The following is a 12,710-nucleotide window of genomic DNA, read 5'->3' as shown; positions in this document are numbered from 1 at the left end:
TATTTATATTAAAATATAATTATTACATATTAAATCCCTTTCTCAAATTTTTTTAATTTGGTTGTGTGATGTCAATGACTTATTCAATTAGCTAAAATACAAAAGACAAAAGTGTGAAATATTTGTTATTACAAGAGTAAATGTAGCGAAGGTCTATCATTTATTTATAGTAAATAAAATATTTTTAAAATTTTTATATTAAAAATCATTAATATTTTAATTCTTTATATAATTTTAAAATAGGTATTTAAGTAGTGAAGTTTAATTCTATAATGTGAAATGTGTTTATATATAAGCTTATAACATAATTAAAAAATAATTTTAGGCATTTTATAAATAATTTTAATATTATCATTTATCATCAATAACTCTCCATTTAAATTTATTATATAAAGGTAATTTTGCTATTTTATAATTATTATTGTGACCAAGCACTCACATTAATTATTTAATTCCTGTTTGTTTTCTTTAAATATTCTAGGTTTTCTTTTGGGTTGTGTGCAAGGCAAATGGCTGTGGGCTTTCAAAACCAAGGGAATTCTTGTTCAGCCAACAGTGCTTTACAGTGCGTTGTTCACACTCCAGAGCTCTCTAGCTTCTTCTTGAAATCAGACAACGTAAGAGGTGAGATGGCAATCGAGTTTAGGAAAGTGGTGAGGGCGATTTGGAATAACGCAAGCAAGTCTGTAAAACCAGGGCCAAAGCTGACAAATCCGAGCGTCCAGCAGGACGCACAGGAGTATCTCGATTTTCTTTTGGGTGCCCTGGATCAAGAATTCAAGAAGCAAGAGAATCCTCCTAAAGGAAAAAAGGTGCGGCCAGAGCTCCCCTCTCCAGTCGCAGATTTCTTCGAGGGCCAAACCAAATCCACAGTGAAATGCCCGAAGTGCTCCAACATGGTCTCCTCCACGCCTGAATCTTTCACCTCTCTCTCGCTGCCAGTCCATGAGATGACGCAGCCGGTTTCTCTGGAATCATGCATCCGGGAGTACACCAAAGACGATGTTTTGGATTCCTGGCACTGCCCAAAGTGCAAGAGAAACCAAAAGGACGCTGTCAAGAAACTGGAGCTTGGGAAGCTCCCACGGAATTTGATCCTCCATTTGGCAAGGTTTAAGTGCGATTCTTCGGGGAGTGTGGAGAAGATCGACACCACGGTGGAGTTTCCACAGATTTTGACACTTTGGGAACAGGAGTACAAACTGTATGGATTGATTAACCATATGGGAGACTCCGACTATGGGCACTACACGGCAACCATCAAACTCCCAAATGGAAAGTGGTACAGCTTTGACGATGAGGTGGTGGAAGAGATTTTTGAGCTATCGAGGTGCTCGAGCGATGCATACATTTTGTTCTATCACAAAACAAGTGTGTGAGAATTACAGTACATATTTACACGATATCTTGGCTTGCGTCTTCTTGTCGCGCTGCTCTTGTTCTACAGCTCCAACATTCCAGGAGGAGAGCATTCACGATCATGGACAATCCGAATCCCGCAAAACCGGCCAGCGAAATTGATAAGATTGGGTTCAACTTCATCTGGATCATGGATTGAAATAAGAACTAAAAAAGTTTTAAGAGAGTGATCTTACCCAGCTGTAGAAAACATGCGCAAATAGTATGACAAAACCGACCTGAAAGATGGCAAAGAGCCACATACAACGCCGCCTCACTGTGCTTTGAAAGAATCTTTTGTTACAAACAGGAGCTCGAGAGAAAGAGAGAGAAACGAAATCTTACCAAGCGTTGATGCTGTGATGGCAGTGAGCATTCCAAACATGACGGCGAATGGCAGAGCTAGCATCAATGCTCGAGGGCCCTTTCGTCTCACCTGTAGTAGGCAACAAAGAAATCCATCCCAGAACTTCGCAAATCAATCGAAATCATCAGAGAATTATCACCAGTAGCTGCTCCAGGAGGCAAAAGTACGTGAGCATGCTGATCATGACGAGCACGGGAACGTCATGCCATATCCTGGAAGGACACCATGGAATCTACAAAGCTGTAGAGCGAGATAGACGAATCTACCTGTTGAGAGCACTCATTTGCGCCATTTGAGCTTGCTGGAGACCTTGAGTTTCAGCGTTGATATTGTTTTGGTTTTGCTGGAGCCTGACGAGCGTGACGGGGAGATTGACGACCTCCTGGCCACAAACATCGCACTCGCGGTTGCCTCGAATCCCAAACCACTTGAGAGCGCACTCCTCGTGAGCCAGCGCCAGCTCCCCTTTGCAGCTACACTCGAGCTTGAGCGTCTTGCCCTCCTCGCCCAGATCGCACAGGCAAATGCGGCACACTGCTTCCTCCTCGGGGATCTCCTCGTCCTCGCCGTCTAAAAGTTTTGAAACTTTCAGATCATGGAACCATGACCTCCATGAACTTGATCATAGGAAGTTTACGTACCTTGGGTGTCGTTGGCATGGTCAGTGTCTTGGGCTCCGTCGTCTGCTTGTGAAGTTTCCCGGGGACGAGGACGAGGAGTGGTCGGCTTGACGAGAAACGTTCCGGAGTAAAGCCGGGTGAGCTTCTTCTCTTTTTGGTGACCATCGAGCGCCGACCTGGAGCGTTTGATCTGCTTGTCCTGCGAAGACGAGATGACAAAGTTGACGATGAAAGAAAGAAAGAAAAGTTCTACCTTTGATGACGAGATCAAATTTTCTCTAATGGCATCTGGACTCACTGCCGCGGCCCCTGTCGACGAAGAAGACGACGGAGACGCGGACGAAGAAGACGATAGCGTGAATCGCAATGGAAGAGACACTGTTCTTGCGGAGCGGGGCGTGAGGAGCCGCATGAGCGAGAAGTTTGATCGGGGTGTTGCTGCTCCTGGGGTGTTGGAGATGGATGGCGGTGGCGGCGGCTGCGGCGGAAGAGCATTACTGAAAGTTTGGAACTGCACGGATTTCTTGCCACTCGATCTCGGCGTAGGCGTCGCCGCCGGAGGTTTCCCGGGAACATCCGCGGGCTTGGAGGGTATCTCGAGCTTCAAGCTGGGCCTTCGTTTCTCGCTAGCAACCGGTCTGTCAATCTAGAGAGAGACCAAAGTTCCATGACAACACAGAGGAAAGGAAAGAATGAGTACCTCTATCTCGCAAACTTGAGGATGAACTACAGTAGCTCTATCTTCCATGATGATCCCTTAGGCTAGGCTAGAGATTTTCATCACCAGCCGGATTAACAGTGGCGCTCCTGGCGATTGCTTAGCAGCAGCAGAGGCTCCATTCTCCTGGAGATGCCAATTACCTGAGGAGAATGTTTGCGACTTGGCATGGTAATCTCGTGCGCGAGGATCACCAGTGGCGCCACTAGCTCTTGCGGGACTATGGCGGATCATTTCCCTGGGCTCCAGTGTCCTCCCTATCTCCCTCTTTTGTGATGCACAAAGGGTAAAGAATCGATTTGGAGTCCCACTAGAGCTAGTGAAGCAATCAACAGCAACAAGACAATGGCAGACATCGCTTATGGCATGATTCACATGCGGACAAAGAAAAGCTCAAAGGTTCGATCCTCTCCCAAGACAAAGAATTAGATAGAAAAGCGTCAAGCAACGATTGATTTTGGTTGATGTTAGCAGAGAAACCATAGCAAGTGTGAAGCAAAAGAGTTGTCTTTTTAAATTTCCCAAAAAACAAGAGCTTTGACCATACTCTGCCGGAGCGAAGGGTGAGTAGCAGCACTACCAGTGAGTGACACAGCCTAGGAAGCGCTCTTCCCCTTTTTCTTCTGAATCTTCTTCATGTAAAACTCGAGCTCCTTACCTTCCAGAATGTACCTGAAAGAACAAAACCACACGGGTCGGATGAGTACCAGCACGGGTTGAATGATCTGAGAGAGCTGGACGACTGGCTCGACTTACCCGTCCGCGCGTCCGCACTGCCCAGGACGGGACGCGATGCAAGCCAGCAGCCTTCCACTCGCCATTTGCTCCTCGATGTGTGGGTCGAGCTTGTGCCCCTCCGCTCTATTGGCAAGCTTTCGCAGGGTGTGCTTGCTCTTGGGCTTCTCTTCCTCGGCGGCCGGGCCGGCTTCAGTTGTAGCTTCCTGAAGCGCAAAACTCGTAAAACTCAGCTCCACAAGTAAAACACCAATCAAAGAAAAGAGTAGAAACTATCAAACCACAAAAGGCATACCAAGAACAGAGAAGAAACTCCAAGTCAAACACAAAAAGCATACCACGATAACAAAAGAATCGGAAGAGCCCAAGAACACAACCAAAGCAAAGCTAGGAACTCCAAATCACAAAAGGAATCAAGCCAAACGCGAAGAACGAAAAAAGCGAGAGCGCGTACCTCGCCTTCCTTCTCCTTCTTCACGGCCGAAGGCTTCTTCTTGCGCGAGAGATCCACGCCGTAGTGCTGGTTGTACCAGGCGCGGAAAGGCGTCGCGTCCACCTGGACGATGGCGCTCTTCACCAGCGTCTGGGTCCGGACGAGCTCGTTGTTGGAGGCGTTGTACACCACCTCCAGGATCCTCGTCTTGCGCGCCACCGCCTCGGTCCCCCACGAGTAGTTCCCGGCGTCGAGCCTCAGCGCGCGGAGCTTAAAGTTGCCACCGCGAACGCGAATGCGGCGGACGGTCTTGGCCGCCAGTTTGGTCATTGCCGGCTGCCTCCCGAGCTCGTATCTACACACAAAAAGGAAATTTTCCGTGTTAGATATCCATCCCTTCGCCGAATCCGAGACTTACTTCCTCTTCTTCCTCCATGCCTTCTTCTTCCCACCGGTGGCCCTCCTCTTGTGAAGCGAATCGCGCGAGATACCTGAGCCAGCGAGTGTGAGATCCAGGACCCAATGCGCAAAATCCTACCCATGATTCGCGACGCGCCCCGCCTCGCCTCCTCCTCGCTCTAGCCTCCGGCGCCGAAGAACCCTAAAACTTAGGGCAACGAATCCTGGCCGTCTATTCTTTGGTTAGGGTTGGATTGGAATTTTTTTGGATTCCCATGAGCGCCAGGCGGAGGGCGAGCGCCGCTAATAATCCGCCCGAATCGCCGCCCGGGACCCCGCCTCCCAAGAAGGGCGGGGGCGACAAGAATGCGTGGGTTGGATTGCAGGCGGCGCTGGGGAAGAAAGAGGAGCAGCTTGTGGAGCTGCGCGAGCAGCACGATCAGCTCATCAACAGGTCTAGGGATGCGCTCCAGAATTGGGAGGCGGCAATGCAGGCCAAGGATCACGTCATCCAGCAGCTCCAATTCGCGCTTCGTGCACAGCTATCGGCGCTCGAGAGGTAATCCTGGCTTTTGTGTGCTGGATTTTGTAATTGGATCGATCAATGCAGGCAGGAGAAGATCAATGAGGATGTTCGGCAGAGGCTGATGCACAAGGAACAGGTGGATCAGGCAAGATTTCATCAAATGTAACTGCTCTATGGTATAACTTTTAGATTTTTTTTGTTTGTTTTGAGTATGAGATTTTATTCGCGGTTTTTTTTGTGACCAGGAGAAAGACGTTGTTGAATCGAGAGATAAAAATGGGGATTCTATCCAGCAGCTATCATCCGATCTCCGTACTACCATCTCGGATCTCCAGCTTAAGTTAGACGACTGGAAACTCGACAGAGTTTCGAATAAGGTATGCAAATTCTCGCGAGTTTCGACTTGACGTGGATGCTGTTTTGCATGCTGCAGCAACCCGAGACTTCACAGGAAAGAGTTCAAAGTTTAGAGGCGGCTTTACAGATTAAAGAAAAGGTGGGAGTAAGAAGAAACGCTGATAAACATTTTTTTCTCCACGCCAGGAGTTTAGACAGCAGGAGAAATGTTGCAGAGGGTTGAAAGCCTCTCTGTTGAAGAAAGATCAGTTGCTGCGTCTTGCTGAAACAACCCTTCGCTCAATATTCTCAAGGTACACCTTTTTCTCTCTATTGCCTTTACTTCTTTGTACGATGCTCGGTTTTCCTGTTAGGCAAGAGGCTTCATTTGAATTATTTGAGTACTTGAAGGGGAAGATGGAGCAGGACAAGTCGTTTGTTAGAAAAGTAAGCACGTTCATATGAAAACTTGTCTGTCTGAATCGTGACTTGTGGCAGACTTTGGCTGATTTAAACGACGAGATAGTGGATTCGAAATTCGATATTTGCGTGGTAGTGGCACTGCGGATTATATGTATACATACTGAGACCATTTCTTGCAGCAACCACGCGGCTCTTCCAAGTCTCCGGAAAAATCCCGATCGAGAAAAAGTTTTTCAAGGAAGCCACAAGAGAAGTATGCATTTGTTCAACATTTTCGTTTCTGATTCCTTCCAGAAGTTTGTATAGGGTGGATGACATCCTGTCACGGATTACCAAAGGTCAGGTTTCTATCAGAATGTAACCGTCCACAACGTGCTACGATTTACAGGCCGAAAGCATTGTCAAGGAGATAGTGAAAGTATCTCTGACGATGATTCGAGCCGTGACGAGGTACATTGATCAAGTTTTTATGTACATGTTCTGATGTCTCTCGATTGAAGTGCAGTCTCCTTACTTTTGGTTGAGAGCCAGAAGACCTCAAGAAGATCTCAGCCCCCTTATAAGTAAGTTCGTTTGATCTGTATTTTCTTTCTCTCATGAACTTCGTTTGGCAGACGAGATTGGAAGACTGGAAGAGAACTGGAGAAGAACAGAAGCTAGAATGCGGGCCGAGATCTCTAGACGGGTTTGTTTGTTGAATCAAACTTACATTGTTTTATATTCGATGCTTCTTGACCTCCAGGTTCTTTCCCCAATCGGGATTCCAAACCCGGACGGGCAGCAGCAGCAGCAACAACACTAAGGCTCCTGGTTTCTTCACAAAAGCCTCGTGAAGCTGCCAGAAAAATACATACAAACAAATCGGTCCACTCGAATGCAACCGAGCGCAGGAGGACTCTCGAGATTTTGCAAGTGCCCGAGAGTTTGAAGATAACTCCGCCTGTCCCGCTCGTTCTAGCAGCGTTTTACTCTCTTGTCCCTGTGATCTCCCTCCACTCTCCCTCCGTTCATAGCCTTCCTCGTGTCCGTCCCATTAAACTGATCAGCCAATTTCCCTCTCAACCGCGCGAGAGCGTCCTCCACAGTAGCCGGCCTCTTCTCCTTCCCAGGGAAAATTTTAAACTTATGACCCAATTTCCCCTTAAATCGCACCAAAAGGTCCTCCGTGTGACACACTATCCTGTGACCTCTTTCCGTCACCCTGTGCAAACACTCATTGAGTATATGTATCCTGTAATCCTCCATAGCCGAGGCCTTCCGGAGGTTCCTCCTCAAGAACACGGGACACCCCCGCCGCTGCTCCTCCTCCACATCCGCCAGTAGCCCCTCCACCCACTCTTGCTGCGCGTAGTACCCGATGAGCTCCCGGATCGTGTTGAGATCGCTGACACGAGAGAACTCGTCGGGAAAAAACCTCACGTTGATCGTCACCCTCCCGGGAGCGGTGTCCACAACCTCGAACTGGTAGATCCCCTCGTACGGTAGCAGCGCGAACTTGGCGTTGGCGAAGTAGCCGCCGTCGTCGATCTCGCCACCCCGCCACCTCGCCGCCTCGATCTCGTGGAGCTGGATCGCCTGAACGGCCTTGGAGTCGGCGTGGAGCTCGCGGATGTTCTTGCTGATCCTCGCCAGGAGCTCGTGGATTGTGTATACCCCGTGCCCGAGAGCACTCCTCCATTCTTCGCCGGAGCCGCGTTCTTGGAATGGATCCCTCCCGGGTGCCGAGGCGAGGAAATTCGCATAGAGTGGAAGCTTTCCCAGATCCGTGCACGTCGCCCTGGCCGAGGAGACGCGGTCGTGGAGCTTGGCGTACAGCCGAAGTAGCACGTAGAGCTCCTCCGGGCCGTAGAAGATCCGCGCGGCGCCGCCGGCGGCGCGGGGGGAGTCGTCCGCGCGGTACAGCGGCGTCCCGGCGTCCACCGGCGGTACCGGCGCCCCGAGGCCGAGGATATTCCCCAGGAAGTAGCTCCAGGAGCGGCACGGCGAGGACAGGCAGCCGTTGACCAGCGCGTTGACGTCTACGTTGACGGTGTCGTCCGTGCGTATGTCGAGGACAATGTCGGCCGGCAAGAGCGCCGACAAGAGGGAGTAGTGCGAGTGGGTCGCGGAGTTCCTGTCGTGTGCCTCGCGGATCTCGGCCACCAACGCGCTGTCGGCGGCGATGACCGGTACGTCCCCGTACGGCGCCGCGGGGTGACCGGTGTGTTCCCTGTACGCCGTGGCCCATTCCGTACGAACCTTTTCCCTGTTCTTGAGCATGGCATCCTTGGCGTCCCGGAGCCGCGAGCAAACCTCCGCTGCTTCCTCCTTGCGCAGTAACTCGATCACCTGGGCCTTGCTCCATTGCAGCGCCATCGACAGTCGAGCCACCAGGAGATCCAAGTCCCTCTTCCTGCCGATTTTCGTCCTTGTTTCCGTGAGCCGCGCGATGAGATCGATCGCCCAGCCGAGGTGCCCGATCGCCATGTCGGTCTCGAATTGCTCGTCCTCGCAATCGAACAGCGCCTTCTCGTGCACCGTCTTCATGGTCGTGCGGCTCTCGATGGGCCGCTTGGCGAGGCCCAATGTAGTGTTGAGCACGCCGCCATCCCCTTTAGGGCTCTCCCGCTGCTCCAGAACCTTGTAGCTCGGCCCAAACCACTCCATCTCCAGCGGTTCTATCGCTTTCTCGCCCCCAGGCCAAAACTGCAGGAATTCCTCCCAGCAATGGTGGTGTGGAGCGAGGAGCAGTCGAATCCCCATCAAAGACTCCGTGCGGCAGTGGCGAAGATTCCGAAACAAGGTCATGAGATTGTCGAAAGTCGCCTTGGGGAGAAGATTTCGCGAACTATGGATGTAGTGACTCGCCTCCTTGTTCATGATCATCCTCCTCTGCGAGAGTGCAACCTAAAGGAATGCCTTGTGTATTAAAAAGGGCTAATTGTGCCACGTGGCATCTATCCGTTAGCACGCGTGGCGGGGATCTAGGGTTTTAGCAACTGATGGCAATGGAAGCGAGCGCCGCCCGGGTAAGCGAGCTCCTTCGCGATTTCGCCGGATCGATCGTGATTGCGTTCGTGATGCGCAGGGCGAGGCGCCGAATCTGGCGATGGCTGGAATGCGCTCGCCCGGGGGCCTCCGGGCGGTGTCGCGGCCGCTGGTAGATCGCGCTCCAATCGTCGTGCGGCGGAATTCATTTCGCGGTGCCGCGGCATTCGTTTCTACGATTGGTGTCTTGCTGGTGTCAAAATTGTTCTTTAGATGGGCTTGGCAGTCGTTGCAAGTGGCAGCGTTTTGTCATTCGGCTATGACGCTCCTCGGTCGTAAGGTCAGTTGTAGTTCTTTCTTTCTTTTCTTTTGATCAAACTTGCCTTCTTTGGTTTGATCTTTGTAGTTCCGCGGCCATCCTCCACAGGAGGCGTTTCTGGGATATGTCGCTACTCCTGTAACGACACTTACGATTTCGAGACCGCTGATCCAGTGGATTTTTCCCGACCTGTATCGGACTGCTCGTTTTTGGAGACGTTTGCTTCCTATATACACAAGGTTTGTTTACTGATTAACTTGAGCATTTGCCTGGTGTTTCTGATTATAAGTCATAGGTGTTTCTGTCTGGAAGGTATATGATCACAAAGCTGAACGCACGGAACAAGAGCCGAGACGAACGGGATAAGTTATGGGATAAACGGCACGAGTGGGGAGGGAAGATGGTCCACCAGCTTGTGCTGGATATGAGTGGATTTTATGTGAAGTCTGCTCAAATCCTTGCTTCTAAAGCTGTAAGTACGAGTGAGTCGTTGGTCTTTTGCACTAATCTGTCGTGTGTAGGAGTTTGTTCCAGGGCAATGGAGAAAATGGCTCTCGAAACACCTTGACGATGCGCCTCCAACGCCTTTCTCGCGGGTTAAAAAGAGTATCCAGAAGGAGCTTGCATTATGCCCGAAAGGCAAGGACTTTGTCACCCCACTGGATGCACTTTTCTCGGATGTTGAGGAAGACCCGATTGCCGCAGCGTCGATTGCTCAGGTATATTACAACATTTTTTATTAAGGCTGATAGCTTTCAACAGGTTCATGGGGCCACGCTAATCGACGGAACACCGGTTGTAGTTAAAGTACAACATCTCGGAATGGATACTATAATGCATTCTGATCTACGAAATCTTGCAAGGGTATGCACTGTACTCTTGAAAGAATATCATCCGGAACTCCTGTTTCTGTAGGTGGCTCGTTTTCTAAAAGGACAGCTACCAGTCGATCTCACACCGGTATGTGGCTTTCGTGCTCTGTCATTGTCAATCTTCTTGGTGTTTTCTAGATTGTGAAAGAAATCCAGGCGACAATACCTCTTGAATTTAACTTTGAACGAGAAGTCTGGTTCATGGTATGCTCCTCATTTTCTGCGACTAATTATGTCTCTCATGTTCCTGCTCTTTTGCAGCTGCGTATTAAAAGTAGCCTTGAAACCCATGGATTTTCAAGGATTGTGTGTCCTTCGCCAATTGAAAATCTTTGCACGCGGCGACTTATAGTCATGGAGGTAAAAGCCCAAGAATTGTTTTTCGTTTTTAATTTTTTTTTTTGTTCCTTTTTTACTTGCTTTTGACTCCAGAGGCTTCATGGAACACCATTTACCCACATTCTGCATCGTAATGCAGACGAGTCTTTGCAACCAAGGTACTGCTAAATTTTTTGGCATGATTTATGCATGTTTTTAAATCGTATTTCTAGAATACCAAAACTAAGAGACGTGGTAAAAAATCTCATAGAGGCTTACGGTCAGGTAAGCTACAAGCTCATGGTGAGTGGTGACTAAATTCTGGTGGTTCCTCAGATGATCCTTATAGATGGCATCTTCCATGCTGATCCGCATGCGGGAAACTTACTCTTATTAACAGATGGTCGGCTCGGTCTTCTGGATTTCGGCCAAGTAAATCATCTCGTTTTCTTTATACCTTCTAACTTGTTTTTTTGTTTACCTTTCCAAGAGCAAGGTGCTTGGTGAAGAGTCACGAAAGCAATTTGCCAGAATGGTCATTTCACTGGCAAGTGACGACGCTGTAGCTGCCGCTCGGGTCCTTTGCGAAATGGGAATCGTTTTTGAGGATTCTTCTTCGCCTTCAAAGGAAGTGAGCGTCGAAGTGCTCGTCATGATGGCCAGGATGCTCTTTGATACGTGCTACGTCGAAGAAGCAACGGTGTCACCCATGGCCGAAAACTCCATCCTACGGAAGGTCCCAATGCGTTCCTTCAATCAAGAGCTTTGGCTGGTGAGCACTCCATCAATCCCTCTTTTTCTCCTTGACGCTTTTTTGTTGGTAACCCAAGGTTGTTCGTACGATCCTGATGCTCCGAGGCTTGCTCTTTTCGCTGGAAATGGATGAATCGTCAGTGGCAATTTGGAAACCATATGCGGACGTAGTTCTCAGGTGAACTCTGTTTTGTTTTGACAAATGGTTCAAGATATTAATATAAATAATGGTGGTTATAAATAAACCACAAATATTTGAATTAACAAGCTATTTTAATACCCAATCAACTATAACCTCCATATAATTAGGGATTTGTGTCGTGATCGATGGGGTTGTGGGATACTCTGACGCGGCTTCTGGGCGAAAAACGAAAGGAGCATGATAAAACAGAGGTATTAAAAGCGGCTAGATTGAAGCCAGCGAAAGCAGCTCTAGCAGAGCCCAGACAAGTCGAATCAGAGTATACGATCTTGTTGGATAAGGCGAGTGGCAAGAGACCTGCTGACAATTGTGCATCACCTTTTCTAAAGAAACCAAAACTTCTGGAGAATCCATTCACAGTCGAGGTATGTCCTTCCTTTTTCCGCCGTCTCGGTGAAGTGCTATCCTCCATTCTACAGAAGAGTAACTACAACCGAAGGCTATTGGCCATTACCAATCCATTTCTAAAGATCAGAACCGCCTTACACCTGAAGGACATGCCCTCTGATAATGTGGTTGATGGACAGCTGATGAAAGAAGACGCTCTTGATAAGGCCATTGATATCCTCTTGCGTCCAGTCATTACAACGAGAAGGCAGTACAAGGATAAACTTAATAAGATTGTCTACGCAAGTCTTCTACAAAACATTAAACTGCTGTGCACTGGGGATGTGGAAATCGTGGCTGGAGGCAAGAAGCTTGTGCTATGGTAGTTTTTGTTTTTTTCTAATCCCTTCTCTCCAGGGGACCTTGAGCAAAAAAGTGATGAAATAAGGCATGGAAGGGATGAAGATGCTGGTGAGCTAGTGGGACTTGATCTATGCGACTTCGAGGTATTTCCACATCCGAAGTATATTAATCATGTTCATTTAGTTTCGTGTCTGGATCAGGGAAAAGTACACGATACAACACTGGGCCCTTTAGACAATTTGGTGACAGGGATAATAATCAAGTGTGATGGAAACGGCAATTCTGGGAAACTCGACCAAGGCTCGGCCTATGCCATCAAGGCTGCTATCCAGAACGCAAAGAGAGGAAGTTATACTCCAATGTACATTCACGATTGGAGTAAAGAGAGTACGTCGAGTATGTTGATATTATGCATGGTTGCTAACGTTTGTTTACCAATTTCCTTGCATTTGCCCAACGCGTAAAGAGTGGCGTTATGGTGTCTTGAAGTGTAAAGGCATAGTCTCAATCGTGCATGGCAAAATAAGCAAAGTTTGTTGTAAAGATCCTGTCGAAGGTTTGAGATTTGCAAAGATGGGACTTTCCTCACTTAACGTTTGTCTCTACAGGAAGATTCATACAGCACTTGAACTCC

The 12,710-nt window shown here is 48.7% G+C and overlaps 5 protein-coding genes across 7 annotated transcripts; 3 read left to right on the top strand and 2 right to left on the bottom strand.

Moving 5' to 3' along the window:
* Window positions 1–509: 509 nt before the first annotated feature.
* LOC112347960 (ubiquitin carboxyl-terminal hydrolase 2-like) lies at window positions 510–1,403 on the top strand. Its single transcript, XM_024679757.1, has 2 exons — window positions 510–624; window positions 697–1,403. The coding sequence occupies exons 1-2, from the start codon at window positions 510–512 to the stop codon at window positions 1,377–1,379; spliced, it is 798 nt and encodes a 265-aa protein (XP_024535525.1). The 3' UTR covers window positions 1,380–1,403.
* On the bottom strand, window positions 1,341–3,507 carry LOC9636726. The gene is made up of 8 exons (XM_002974552.2): window positions 3,086–3,507; window positions 2,639–3,031; window positions 2,407–2,584; window positions 2,032–2,335; window positions 1,905–1,977; window positions 1,744–1,834; window positions 1,596–1,675; window positions 1,341–1,542 (listed from the first exon to the last, which is right to left on the bottom strand). Exons 1-8 carry the CDS (start codon window positions 3,131–3,133, stop codon window positions 1,396–1,398), a joined length of 1,314 nt encoding a protein of 437 aa, XP_002974598.2. The 5' UTR covers window positions 3,134–3,507; the 3' UTR covers window positions 1,341–1,395.
* An 87-nt stretch (window positions 3,508–3,594) lies between these two features.
* On the bottom strand, window positions 3,595–4,915 carry LOC9637369 (40S ribosomal protein S8). Its single transcript, XM_024679537.1, has 5 exons — window positions 4,810–4,915; window positions 4,690–4,762; window positions 4,293–4,626; window positions 3,860–4,044; window positions 3,595–3,775 (listed from the first exon to the last, which is right to left on the bottom strand). Exons 1-5 carry the CDS (start codon window positions 4,811–4,813, stop codon window positions 3,700–3,702), a joined length of 672 nt encoding a protein of 223 aa, XP_024535305.1. The 5' UTR covers window positions 4,814–4,915; the 3' UTR covers window positions 3,595–3,699.
* A 17-nt stretch (window positions 4,916–4,932) lies between these two features.
* Window positions 4,933–6,923, top strand: LOC9636725. 3 transcript variants are annotated; one of them, XM_024679536.1, is made up of 13 exons: window positions 4,933–5,229; window positions 5,281–5,372; window positions 5,442–5,573; window positions 5,630–5,692; window positions 5,740–5,846; window positions 5,907–5,979; window positions 6,031–6,081; window positions 6,135–6,208; window positions 6,250–6,293; window positions 6,344–6,405; window positions 6,461–6,518; window positions 6,570–6,640; window positions 6,698–6,923. In XM_024679536.1, exons 2-13 carry the CDS (start codon window positions 5,370–5,372, stop codon window positions 6,755–6,757), a joined length of 798 nt encoding a protein of 265 aa, XP_024535304.1. In that variant the 5' UTR covers window positions 4,933–5,229; window positions 5,281–5,369; the 3' UTR covers window positions 6,758–6,923. The 3 variants fall into 3 exon arrangements, with proteins under 3 accessions (XP_024535304.1, XP_024535303.1, XP_024535302.1); XM_024679535.1 differs by having other exon boundaries at window positions 6,031–6,084; window positions 6,253–6,293; XM_024679534.1 differs by having other exon boundaries at window positions 6,031–6,084.
* A 1,988-nt stretch (window positions 6,924–8,911) lies between these two features.
* Window positions 8,912–11,448, top strand: LOC9637367 (uncharacterized protein slr0889). Its single transcript, XM_002974754.2, has 14 exons — window positions 8,912–8,963; window positions 9,023–9,262; window positions 9,329–9,480; window positions 9,554–9,713; window positions 9,763–9,960; window positions 10,004–10,105; window positions 10,157–10,201; window positions 10,252–10,317; window positions 10,375–10,473; window positions 10,546–10,610; window positions 10,665–10,716; window positions 10,768–10,863; window positions 10,922–11,203; window positions 11,262–11,448. Exons 1-14 carry the CDS (start codon window positions 8,937–8,939, stop codon window positions 11,364–11,366), a joined length of 1,689 nt encoding a protein of 562 aa, XP_002974800.2. The 5' UTR covers window positions 8,912–8,936; the 3' UTR covers window positions 11,367–11,448.
* The last annotated feature ends 1,262 nt before the right edge of the window (window positions 11,449–12,710 follow it).

The sequence above is a fragment of the Selaginella moellendorffii genome, unplaced genomic scaffold (assembly GCF_000143415.4).
Source record: "Selaginella moellendorffii unplaced genomic scaffold, v1.0 SELMOscaffold_25, whole genome shotgun sequence".
NCBI classification, from domain to species: domain Eukaryota; kingdom Viridiplantae; phylum Streptophyta; class Lycopodiopsida; order Selaginellales; family Selaginellaceae; genus Selaginella; species Selaginella moellendorffii.
Note: the sequence above shows the minus strand (reverse complement) of the source record. Positions and strands in the feature narration are given on the sequence as shown.

Bases quoted from the DNA above. Each gene is read 5' to 3' on its own strand.
- LOC112347960 (XM_024679757.1), top strand. From the start codon at position 510: ATGGCTGTGGGCTTTCAAAACCAAGGGAATTCTTGTTCAGCCAACAGT. The intron at 625-696 runs GTGAGATGGCAA...CTGTAAAACCAG, and splicing joins GAAATCAGACAACGTAAGAG to GGCCAAAGCTGACAAATCCG.
- LOC9636726 (XM_002974552.2), bottom strand. From the start codon at position 3,133: ATGGAAGATAGAGCTACTGTAGTTCATCCTCAAGTTTGCGAGATAGAG. The intron at 2,336-2,406 runs GTACGTAAACTT...CAAAACTTTTAG, and splicing joins CCATGCCAACGACACCCAAG to ACGGCGAGGACGAGGAGATC. The intron at 1,978-2,031 runs GTAGATTCGTCT...GTGTCCTTCCAG, and splicing joins CAAATGAGTGCTCTCAACAG to GATATGGCATGACGTTCCCG.
- LOC9637369 (XM_024679537.1), bottom strand. The intron at 4,045-4,292 runs GTACGCGCTCTC...TTTGCGCTTCAG, and splicing joins AGAAGGAGAAGGAAGGCGAG to GAAGCTACAACTGAAGCCGG. The intron at 3,776-3,859 runs GTAAGTCGAGCC...TTGTTCTTTCAG, and splicing joins CAGTGCGGACGCGCGGACGG to GTACATTCTGGAAGGTAAGG.
- LOC9636725 (XM_024679534.1), top strand. The intron at 5,574-5,629 runs GTATGCAAATTC...TGCATGCTGCAG, and splicing joins TCGACAGAGTTTCGAATAAG to CAACCCGAGACTTCACAGGA. The intron at 5,980-6,030 runs GTAAGCACGTTC...GACTTGTGGCAG, and splicing joins ACAAGTCGTTTGTTAGAAAA to ACTTTGGCTGATTTAAACGA.
- LOC9637367 (XM_002974754.2), top strand. From the start codon at position 8,937: ATGGCAATGGAAGCGAGCGCCGCCCGG. The intron at 10,106-10,156 runs GTATGCACTGTA...CTGTTTCTGTAG, and splicing joins ATCTACGAAATCTTGCAAGG to GTGGCTCGTTTTCTAAAAGG. The intron at 10,864-10,921 runs GTAAATCATCTC...TACCTTTCCAAG, and splicing joins GTCTTCTGGATTTCGGCCAA to AGCAAGGTGCTTGGTGAAGA.